Here is a 12,223-nt window from a genome sequence, read left to right as displayed (position 1 = left end):
TCTCATCCTAACTCTTTCAGTCATATGTGATGCTTACAGCACCAAATTTTGATATGATTCATTAAGAGGATATGACTTGAAAATAAAAAATGGTGAATATATTTGTTTGCACACTATTCCTTTCAGTTCAGAAAAGACAGTGAAGATTGAGTGGCCCTCTACTCAGACAGAAAATGCTGCTATTTATGGAATCATTAGAAGCCTCTAATCTCTTCACTTCCTTTTCTGGGGTGTCCAGTGCCTAACAAGAAGCCAGGACCCTGTCCCTAACCCCCAAGACTCCTGTGCTGACTCCACCACCAACAGGTGGTGGATTTCCCTGCCATGGGGCTTTGTTTCTTCAATGGAAAAATAAGGAGTTCGGGCCAGGTTTCCTTCTGGAGGTAAACATTTTATCATTCTATTTAGACAAAACATTTCACTGAAGTAGATTTGAAGGTCTGATCAGAGGAAGCAGCCTCCTTTATCTTTCTGTGTATTTTACTGTATATGACAAAGTAATACAAACAGCTCTTCATCTTGCTGGTATTTCACAAGAGAAGCTGCAGGTGACCGCTTATTCTCCATAAAGTAGCAGGTGGAGGCAGTGATGAGACCAAGTAAAGAAATGGAAAGAAAAACTATGTTAAAAGCATATTTTGATTTCAAATCTCCTGTTTCAGGTTATAGCCCCTAGCTTCAGATTCTTTAAAATGGCATTATATTCCATTTGTGTAGACCAATAGTCACAAGTTCAAATGACCCCAGTGGCTGGGCAAAAAGCATAAGCATATAATTGAGGACAAGTAAGAGACAGTAGGGAGTGCTGCAACCTCTAGTAAACTGAAGAATATATGGCCCACTAAAGAGATATAAGTCGTGTGCCCACCAAATACAATTCTTCCTCAGGAATCTGGTCACTAGTTACCAGTTTGCCATCCCTGGGGTAGATTATATGAAGACAGCTTAGTTTCCTTCTGATGGATTAGTGTGAAAGTTATTTCTGGGTAAACACAGCAGATTGAACAAATGTGTGTGTGTTTTTGAGTCTTTTTTAGCTCCCTTTTGATGCCCCTCTAAAGTATCAGTAAAGGCAACTTAAAGGAGATTAACCCATAGTGACACTGAAGACTGAAAAGTAAATAACCACAAAATTTGGGAAACCATAAAGCAAATGAATGTGAGACAATGATAGCAGACCTGAGAAAGCTAAAATTTGAGCCTGCAGAAAGAGAAGCCAAAAAACAAGCCTTTACCTACTTTAAAACTTCAGGAAATCTAGGGGATTGGAGGCATCATCTGTCTTTGGAATAAGGAGTATAGACAGGTGTGGCTAAGAACAGGTGGACTGGCTTAAAGTGTTTAAAAGAAGCAAACAGACACCCCTCAAGATCCCTCTTTTGAGAAACACAGAAGGTTTGCTTACTGGAGATGTTAAACTATAGGAATGATGAGCTCAGGCACATCTGATAACAAGGGAACTATCCTGAAACCAAGGAAAATCAGTTTCGTGACTTAATGGCAATGCCCAAAACTCCTTCCCACAGTCAGATCCCAAAATATTGACAGCTGGGCTTATACCACCAAAGCAAGTGATGGAAAGATTCTTCTCAAAGGAAATAGACCAGCCCAAAAGAGCAGTACTTACTAAAAACTGAAGGGGGTCTGCCAATGAAATGGCCAAAACCAATCTCACTACAGTGAAATTCTCCCTGCCTGATGAGCTCTACTGATGCGCACAGCGTTTCCTTGATGCCTCACTCTAAAATCTAACCAGCCTGCAAAGGAAAGTCCCTTATGTGGAGACTGAGATAATAATGTAGAAAGAAACTTAAAAAAGAAACTCAAAAGAAACAAAGATAGGACAGGAAAATAAAGTTTAAAATAATAGAGCATCAATTCTTGACTAGCTAAGGTAAATATCACAAACATAACACAAGAATAGAATATCATAAAAAGGAACATTCAGAGAATATGAGAGATCTTTGAAGTTAAAAATATGATGACTAGGGAAAGGGCAACAAATGGGGGAAAAAGTTGAGGCTTTTTGTTAAAAAAAAAAGTTGAGAAAGTTGAAAAAAAGGTAGGAAAAAATTCACAGAGATGAATAGTGGGAAAGACAGTTAGTAGATCAGTTTAGGAGACCCTACGTCAAAATACTTGGAATTCCAAAGAGAGAGAAATTGGAGAAAAGGAAGAAGGAAATTATCAAAGACATAATTCTACTTTTTTTTTTTCCAGAACTTAAAAAAAAAAAACTCATTGTGTGCCCAGTCCAAATAAGCAAAAAGACCTGCACCAAGGAACATAATCAAAAATTTTTGGAATACCAAGAACAAATAAAAGAATCTAAAAACTTCTAGAGAGGGAAAAATTTGCATATAAAGAAACAGTGGCATCAAACTTTTCAACTGCCATTCTGGAAAAGAAGAAAAATTGAATGATGCTTTCAAAATTCTGAGAGAAACCATATCAATCCTAGAATTTTATACCTAGCCATACTTGTAGTCAATTTTGAGTAGTGAAGAAAAAAAAAAAAGACATTTTTCAGACATGCGAAGTCTCAAAACAATGTTCTTCCCTTGAAGCTTTTCTCTGGAGGCTACTAGAGGTAAATCCACAAAAAAAAATGAAGAAACAACAGACAAAGAGGAAGACACAGAATCCAAGATATAGGAGAAATGTACACAAATGAAGCAAATAAAATTTTCAAAATAAAGGTGAAGAATAATCCCAGGATAACTTTGAAAAGCAGATCTAGAGAACAACTCATCAGCTTGTGGCAGGTGACTGGGGGACTTGAAGAAAAGATTAAATTAAGACTCCAACATCACTGCATGTGTTTGAATGTATCTGGAGGAGACTAATAGTTCTGGCAGAGTTGAGATGACTTGGTAACAGATAGAAACGAAGCAAGCGAAAAAAATAGGCAATCACTAACCCTGGGAGGAGGAGAAAAAGAGACAGCACAAGAAAGGAAATGTATCTAAAGTATACTAAATGTTTCTGCTAAGAAGAACACTTACATAATGAGAACAATGTACTGATTAAATATATAAAGTGATAGTGGAAAGAAAAAAAGGGGGAGAGGCATATGTGTGTGCTTGTGGGCAAGTGATCTTATTTTTGTTGGGAGTGAGGGGTAAGAAATCTAAATAATCATCTTCCATAGTCATTACAAAAAGGTCAATAAATAATATCTAAATTTAAAAACTGGCTCAACCTTTGGATATGAAGACAGCTTAGTTTCCTTCTGATGGATTAGTGTGAAAGTGATTTCTGGGTAAACACAGCAGATTGAACAAATGTGTGTGTGTGTACTTGAGTCTTTTTTATCTGGGAGCTAAAAAAGACTCAAATAAATGCTGCTTTCTAAGATGCCTCGGTATTTTGTCTCTCTCTATGGCCAGTTCCCGCTACAATATATAATAAAATTTGCTATTCTCTTTTAAGTAAGGTTTAAAAATAAATGAATGAATAAATAAATAAATACCAAGAGATTTATTTTATCAAATTTGAGATGTCACCAATTAAAAGGATCTTCATTATTTGATGTACATCTAAAAATAAAAAATTAAGTTCCAATTAATTATGACATGCCATCATTTGTAATACTCAAGGACTTCAGAGGTATTAAAATGGGGGAAGGGGTTAAAAACACAGCATTGCATTCCATGAGAAATAGCTAAACTAGTTTCAAGTCAGTTACCTCTGTGGAACAGGAACTAAAGTGAGCAGTAGTAGGGCAGGTGGTGGCTATTTTTGCCATAATCTTTGTTGAACTGACTGACTTTTTTAAATATTATATATATATATAACTTTGAGTTAAAAATAAATTCAAAATAAATACATAAGAAAATAGTCTATATAGAAGCCTCCAATTAAAAAAATCAGTGCTCCAATGTTCATAATGCTGACTTAAATGCTATTTAATGAAAGCATTTAGCATAAAAATATTTTTGCAATTGTCATCATTTTACTACTCAAAACCAACTGCAAACTAACTGGTGGGAAAAGCAGTAAAACTATCCAAAACCACTCTAAAGTTATTATCCCCATATTCTGCTCTCTACAGTCCAATGGAACAAAATCCAAAATACAATAGTTTATTTGGTAATTGCATAGTTATTTGCTTGTCTGTGTTTCTGAGATGGTGGATTCTCTTGTCTTATCTTTAAATACTAGGGGCAGTTTACTTACCTCACATGAAGCAGGCTCATTTCTTGCCTCCTGAGTTTGGAAAGCATTATTTTATAAATGGAACATATTGACATATGGGTCATCAGTGCCAGGGCACAATCACAGGTATTGGCTAATTAGATACTTGCTCCATTGCTGATGGTCAGACCCAGATTGATTTGGAATGCCCATACAAAAAACAAGCAATTTTTAAAAGAGTACCTTACCATTATTAGACCTAAACTTCCCCCTACAGAAGAGGATTTGTTCTGGGCCTCCCCCTAAATGAAAGGACGTGAACGTTCTTCAGTTTCCCACTAAGTCTGGAAGTAGTACTAGGTCCATCATGAAGAAGAATTTGTTTCTAATAAAAAGAGTCTGGATCTTGGGACAGAGCTCATACTCTTTCTTAACTGGCATTAGTCCACGATGCCCTATAACACACATATACAAATACATCTGCATATACACACACACAAACATACATGCTAGATGGCACTGGCGAGGTTAGCAAGAACTAAGAAAGATCTGAAGTTGTACTCTACTAGCAAGAGAACATGCTAGCCTGCCACAGTTTCATGAGTGCTGGCAGAAGACATGTGACTACTGGGACAAAGACAAAGAACTTTATTGCTCACAGCATGTGTACCCAAGAACCCATTCACACATTGAGAAGGGGATGATACACACAGTGGTTTGCCTTTCAGGGAAAGAACCTCAAGTTTAGGGAACCTAAATCTTTTTTTTAAATGTTTTTATTATGGTAAAGTATACATTAAACAAAATTTATGTACAAAATATATTTAGTTTTTGTGTTCTTAGGTGTACAATTCAACACCATTAACTATTTTATAATGGACTGTAAACTTGCCTGATATTTGTATCATAGGGAGACATTATCTTTATTATACTGAACAATAAACATACCAGAGCACAGTTTCCCAATCTCAGCACTATTGACATTTTGGGATGGTTAATTTTTGTTGTGAGGATTGTCATGTGCATAACAAGATATTTAGCAACAACCCTGGCCACATCTGCTAGATCCATGAGCATTCCTCCAGTTATGACCATCAAAAGTAGCCCCAGAATTTGCCAAATATCCTCTTGGAGGCAAAGTCACCTCCAGCGGAGAATGATTGTTCCAGAGGAAGTCACCCTTGCTATCTTTCAAGGTCATTCATTATACAAATATCCTTGAAAAGACTCTAGAATAAAGGCCGGCAGTGCCTCTGCCCACTATTTCTGATTGCAGGAACACAAGAAATTCAAGGAGAATGACCTCCCAACAGAGATCTGGGTATTGACTTCTAAAACTTAATCTGCTTTTCAGGAATGGTAAAATTATTTCACCAACTTGCACATGATACGTGCGCGCGTGCATGCGCGTGCACACACACACACACACACACACACACACACACACACACACAAAATTTCTTCACAGTCCTTTGGTTAAAATTAAGCCTAGGTCATTTAGATGACAGGAAACCAGTCCAAAGACATTAACGAGCTAATGGACTGAGAGAGTTACTGTATGTAGATATCTTTTATAGTTTAACAGAGTCAAGTAGTATACTATGACTGCATTTCCTTTCTTATTTATGATTATTTTTCTTCCTTGGGTTAATAATTAGCTTTTCTTTTTTTCACTTAATACTTTACCCCCAAATCAGTCTTCTACTTTGAAGTTAAACTGCATTCAAGTCCCTTTTTCTCTACACTTAATGGTCCAGCCCTGTACAAGTTATTTCACCTCCATGAGCTCACTTCTCTCTCTCTTTCACCCTGTGAGTGTTTGTGTGTGTGATGAAATCTCTATCTTACAGGACTGTATTCACAATTATATGAGATAAAAATGCCTAGTCCAGTGCCGGGCACTCAATATGTACTTACCAAAAAGGAGCTATTGTTTAATGCAGGTCACCAATGGGGCATGTTCTCAGAGTTGTTCTTACTATAATGAAGTTAATAGGCTTTAAGCTAATTTCTCCACACTCTCACTTAGTTTTTCATGATATTTATAACATTTCTGCTTAAGATGTAAAGCAAAGGTCACCAGACCATAGAGAGAATGGCTCTAAAACCTGACTTCATAAGTACCTCATCCCAAACAAATGAACTAAATCCCAATGCTGTGACCAAAGGAGTCAAAAAGGAGAGTGATTCTGACCTTTTGTTATCTGGCTTTATTCCCCTCAAGCTGACATCAGTTTGTTGACATTGCCCAGCTTTTGCCAATCTGTTTCTTAAATCTTAATAACCCAGTACTCAGAAGTCAAATCAGAAATCAAACTCTGCAGACATGTATCTAAGGCTTCTCGAATATTACCAGAGATCAACTCTCACTCCCAACTCGCCTTCCTTATGATCATCAAACTTACAAGCAAAGAAATATCCCTCACAGATTTGCAAGTTGTTAAATAAGTGATTAATTGAGAGACTTCTCTTTTGTTGATAATGGTACAATTTTCTCTTAATAGTTGGCATTTTAACGTTGGAATACAAATTAGTCAGTTTCTGCAGCGATTAGGTGTTGTATATACATGATGATTACTCTTCTTTGTCTTAGAATATTATATTTAATTACAGCTTCACAGAAGTCTTAAAATTCCATTTTCCCTCAGGAAAAAATACCTATAACTGGAGTTTGTGAAAAATTATTAGTTATAGCTAATCTTGGATAATAAATTGGTTTTTTGAAATATGCATGATTTTTAGCACGTTAGGCTTTTCATCAGGAAGCCGACACTTATAGAAAATGCCTGTGGAATAATCAAGCAGCAATTTTGGTGCTGCACAGTTAAGACAAGTACAATTGAGAAGATCATCTATAGAATTTTCTGGATTATGAAATTTGCTTTTAGAAAAGGAAATATCACATAGTAGTCAGAGGACAAGTGGCAATCCCTAGTGACTTCTCTCCAGACCCCTGAGTACAGAATGATCGTTTTCCTTACTTCAACTAAACTCCAGTCCTCCACTTAGAATTGTAAAAAAGCTTATTGAATTCTATTAAAAAGCACAACTGACTTTTATTGCTTGCTTTATTTAGTCAAAATTAACACTATCCAGTCCCTTCTTTAAGTGTGTGTGAATGTGTACACACACACACGCATACACCCCTAAAAGTACAGTGTCCCACTAGCCTATGAAAGAAAATCAATACACACATAGCAAATATGTGAGTTGCATTTATACAGGTAAGTCCTTTATGAAAAACAAATTCTAACTACAACAATTTCAAGAATCCTAAAGTAGAAAATATCATGACATATTTAATTTTAAAAATGCTTTTCTAAATGGAGAAGGACTTTTTTTCTAGATAAAAATCCCAAGCCGGTACTCATGTTTGCATCAAGCTTTCTCCTTTTCTGTATCTCATAACTAACCCCATCCCATCTTGTTTTTCAATGCTATTTATTAAAGATATACCATTTTCTATGTAAAGAAAAATAAAGACTCAGTCCAAATGGCTATTCTTCATAGGAATACAGAAAAATGAAAGGGTGTTTTGTTTTGTTTTTAAGGTTGACTAGCCACATAGCACCTGAGAGGGTTCTATGTTTAACTAACATAGGTACAGGAACACTATGTAGGAGATGACACAAAACTTGAAAGAAAAACAATAATAATTTGCTTATACATATTTTTAAAGGCATGAAGATTACCTGATCGACTGCAACCTCAACCTGAGTATCTTCTTCTTCTTGGACTTCTGCGGCCCCTCGTGATTCAGACCTCTCTGCTCCAGCTTCGAAAATGCCTTCCTCTGTTGAGAGAAACACACTGTGAAAATCAAAGATCCAATTGTGACATCGTGTGGCTGAATGCTAAAATTACAATTAAATACCTATTGAATTTTTTAAAAATAGGTACAGTATTTTGGTTCCCTTTTCAGCAATAAGATTTTTGTAATCCCCCACCCAGTCCCCCAATTCTTCTACATTTTCACTGAGAAAAGTTTCAGGAGACCAAAAAAAAGACTGATCCAGCAGAGTAAAGCTCTGCCAAAACTCCTGTTCACCCTTTGGCTACTGATTTACTAGCACAACACCAGAATGGAAAGAACTTTCACAACTATTATCAAAGTTCTACTCTCCCATCCATGAAACAGTGATAATGCTTGGTGCTTTAAAATACTACTTTTAGAAATTTACCTTTTCCAAGAGAATGCTCCACACTCAACATAATGTATTGGAATAATTCTCTCTATTCTGAGTATTATAAAAAATATATTTTTTACTGTAACAGAATCATGGATTTGACTTTCCACATTTTACACACAAAAAAATCAATATCGTTTATTTTACAGATCTCCATAAGATTTTCACAACCTCTGACTTTAAACCTTTAGCTATAAAATCTAACTTAAATCTCTAAGACTTGAGGTTAAGCTCCTTCAACTTGCTTTTCTCTGGAAAGCGATAATAGCTGTTTTCCATATTTGAAATAGTTTTAATGTCTCCCCTCAGTCTTCTCTTCTCCACGCCAAGTAATCAAAGGATCACAGAACCATTTGTGATCATTCTGCCTATCTACTTGCCTCAAGACAGGTTTAATGCTTCAGCCATTCTCACAGATGTTTTCTCTGCCCACTTTTTAAGTCTCTTCAGGGATGGAGATTTTACTTCCTTCACTAGTGATCTATTACAGTATGTAATTACTCCTACAGTCTACAAAATATGTTTTTATCTTTTGTCTTAAAACTCCCTCTATTTCTCTAATGGATGCTTGTTTCTCAGAGCATAATTATTTAACATATTTCACAGAATCATCTTCATCTTGCTAAGGTTATGAAATCACTTTTAATTAGATGTAAAATATATTTTTATATTTGTTGATAACCAATTACATGTAAGGGAAAATGTGAGCCAATGAGACAGCTTAAGGTATGAATGCGATATGGACTGTTCCCTCAAGTTGCTTATAGTCCAATGAGAAGATACAGTTAAATAATTACACTACTGGTAAGGTGTAATCATGGGTAAGGGCTAGAGCAGAGAGTTATGGAAGCTGAACAGATACAGTCAGGTGAGGAAGGAAGGGAAGAAAGAAGGAAGGAGGAAGGTAGGGAAAAAGGAAAAGTAGACATGTTTGACATTTATTTCTACCTTCTGAAATTACCTTAGAAGACAACAATCATAGTCAGACATTGAACAGTTACTACTTATGTACATGACTTTTTGGATGACATTTTTTCATATAAATGTTGCCCTTGCTTACAAAGAGACTACAAAGAGAAACCTATAGATATCAAAGGAATATAGTCTTAATACTCACATTCAATAAAATGTTCAGCTGTATCCAAGCACAGCTATGAATGGTTTGCAGATGTGTTTTAGAATAAGCACTCCACCAGAAAAAAAGAATATAATCGATAATAACAAAATAAGATTGAAAGGGCACTGGAATGGAAAATGGCAACCATAAGGATATAAACAAAAAAACTCAACACTGTGCACAGTGACACAAAGAGAGAATACAAAGATAAAAATGTTTGCCTTAGGTGGAGGGGGGAGGATTTTGTTCATCAGTGAACCAAGATGGTTAAACCATCTCTCTGAGCAGCACAGAGCAAGAAATGAAGATCAAAAAGGAACTCATAAGAAGAAACAGTGACAAAAAAGGGAGAACAGCCAGAAAGTGACTTTTGAAAGGAGAAAGCCTACTAGGATTTTATATTTCAATGTAAATGTCATGTAAGTTAAAGGTAGACTAATAATAATTTTAGAGAAAATAATTTAAAACATTTTATTGTATGTTAGTTATATAATGCATATGTATTTTAGAAAACTTGGAAGATGAAGAAGATAAATGTCCTTTTTAATCTCATGATCCAGAGACAGTCACCACTAATATTTTGACAACTCTCTCCTTCTCTCTCCTTCTCTCTCTCTCTCTCGCTCTCTCTGTCTCTCTCTCTCTGTCTCTCTCTCTCTCTCTCTCTCTCTCTCTCTGTCATTCACACACACGCGCGTGCACACACACACACACTCATAAATTGGGATCTTATTATACATATAATTTTTAAAGCCTTTTTTTTACTTTAAAACCATTTCATGAGCATTCCCATACCACCATCATTACTTGAAACAAAGAATTGCTGCATGTGCTAGTACCATATTTTAATTAGTGGACAATATAAGGAATAGGAATTCTTAATGAAGAAGGTAGATTATATTCACTTGTTCAATTGGTGAATACGTATTAAGATCTGAAAGGGCTGCTCTTTGAGGGCTTACCATCTTGTAGAGAAACATCACAGAGATATGGGCTGTTTATCTTTCCATATTCATACCCTGTAGCTCCTTTCCTATCGTATAAGTTCTTGTTTTCCAAGGGTAAGCACGGTGCATTGCACACCTCAATTAATGGCCTCAATTTTAAAGTCCTTAATTAATGTCTATTGAAATGTAAGACAAAAGACAAGTCCCAGTGTAATCTCTCTCACATGCTGATTTCCTTCTTGGTCTATGTTCCCCTACTTCCTTGCCCTATCACCCATTCTGACCAGTATTTAATTCTTCCTATCTTCTGGGTATACTAGGATCTGGTTTTGATACAACTATCTCCAACAAATCTTCAGCCTCTCCTTTGAATGCTTCTTATATCTCATTTTAAAGGAAACCTCACCAACCCGTGTTTCTCCCCATCCTATGTCTCACCAGCTGAGTACCTTCAACACCCATGTTATGAGCCATTATACACCTTGGCCTGAATACTTCAACTCTTCAATGTCATTAGCATATCCTCAGCTCTGCGCCAACTCTACCCCTTTCATAACATGGAGTGACTTCAATCAAAGTCCATGTGCCGTCAGGGCACTTGTAGGTCACAGTACTACTGTGCTATTTCATGTCTCATTTTATGCCCTTCATGTCCAGTTCACTGCTTCCATCCTGTCCCTGAATAGGTACCTGGTGGGAGTCACTTGTGGTTCAAATTCTGCTGCCAGTGTCTCTATAAAACTCACCTCCAGTCTTACCCCTAACCCCACAACCAAACAGAGCCTACAGTTACCTCCTATGTACTACTTCTCTGTCTCACATACTTCATTTTACTTTATCAATTTCTGCACCCTCCCTGCTAGATCACAAGATCCTTCAGGCATAGACCATAACTTGTAAGTCCTGTGCCTAGCACAATGTCAGCCTCATAACAGATGTTTGAGCTACTAACAATACAATGCATTATATAAAAACAAAACTTTCAGCATTGTCTAAAAGCATTATTTGTAATAGAATTTGTATGTGTATATATTTCATCCAGGGCCAAAATCAGTGGGCCAATGTGAACGCACAAAAGTAAATCAGGCTTCAATCAGAAAATTAAAATCATTTGACACCAAAGAATTGCCAGCAATGCCAAACTGCAGTGGAAGAGAATTTGAATAATATAGTAAGAATATGTTTCCCTTCTGTCAATGCCATAGCAAAAAATAACTGAAGACACATTCCATGGAAGAAGTCAAATATAAAGTACTGAAAATTTGAAACACCTGTTTGCAAGAATAGATTCCATAAGATATTTGCTAAAGTATTGTTTTTCACCAAGGGCAATATTATTCAAGCACTTGAAAACCTTACCATTTTTCCTGTAGTATTACTTTGAATTTAAGCTTGCATAGTAAATTGGTGAATTTAGATGATAAGAGCAATTATTATGTACAATGGTTATTGAGTAGTTATTGCTACAGCAACATTGGATATTCTAACAACTCATGAAGAGTAGGTGCCAGCTAGGCCAGAGGTGTGTAGCCTTTAACAAGACACAGAAGCAGTTTTAGTGTCACTCAGAATTTAGTCTTACTTCATACCAACATCCACAGGTGACACTTTTTGCCACAGACTTCCCATTTGTGAACTTTTTGGTTTGTCAGTAATAGTCTTGCACATATTCAAAAATTCTTCTAAATCTCCTCTTAGTGAGCATTAGTATAATTTTCAACAGTTCATAAAATTGGATTTTAGCAATTTTGCTTCCTTTAAAATTAACTCTACACAGTAAGTATAATAACAGGATGACTGTACATCATATAAAAGTAAACTTTAGCCGGGCCCGG

General features: G+C 36.1%; 1 protein-coding gene across 1 annotated transcript in view; it reads right to left on the bottom strand.

Annotated features, from left to right (window-relative positions):
* DCDC2 (doublecortin domain containing 2) overlaps nt 1–12,223 on the bottom strand; it is a 127,739-nt gene that overhangs the window by 17,319 nt on the left and 98,197 nt on the right. Inside the window, exon 7 of the mRNA XM_008068951.2 lies at nt 7,830–7,930. Within this exon, the coding sequence (XP_008067142.2) occupies nt 7,830–7,930 (101 nt within the window). The remainder of the gene's footprint in view (nt 1–7,829; nt 7,931–12,223) is intronic.

The sequence above is a fragment of the Carlito syrichta genome, unplaced genomic scaffold (assembly GCF_000164805.1).
Source record: "Carlito syrichta isolate Samal-C Ts95f unplaced genomic scaffold, Tarsius_syrichta-2.0.1 Scaffold311699, whole genome shotgun sequence".
Taxonomy (NCBI): Eukaryota; Metazoa; Chordata; class Mammalia; order Primates; family Tarsiidae; genus Carlito; species Carlito syrichta.
The sequence above is the reverse complement of the archived record's forward strand: the minus strand, read 5'-3'. Positions and strand labels throughout refer to the sequence as shown.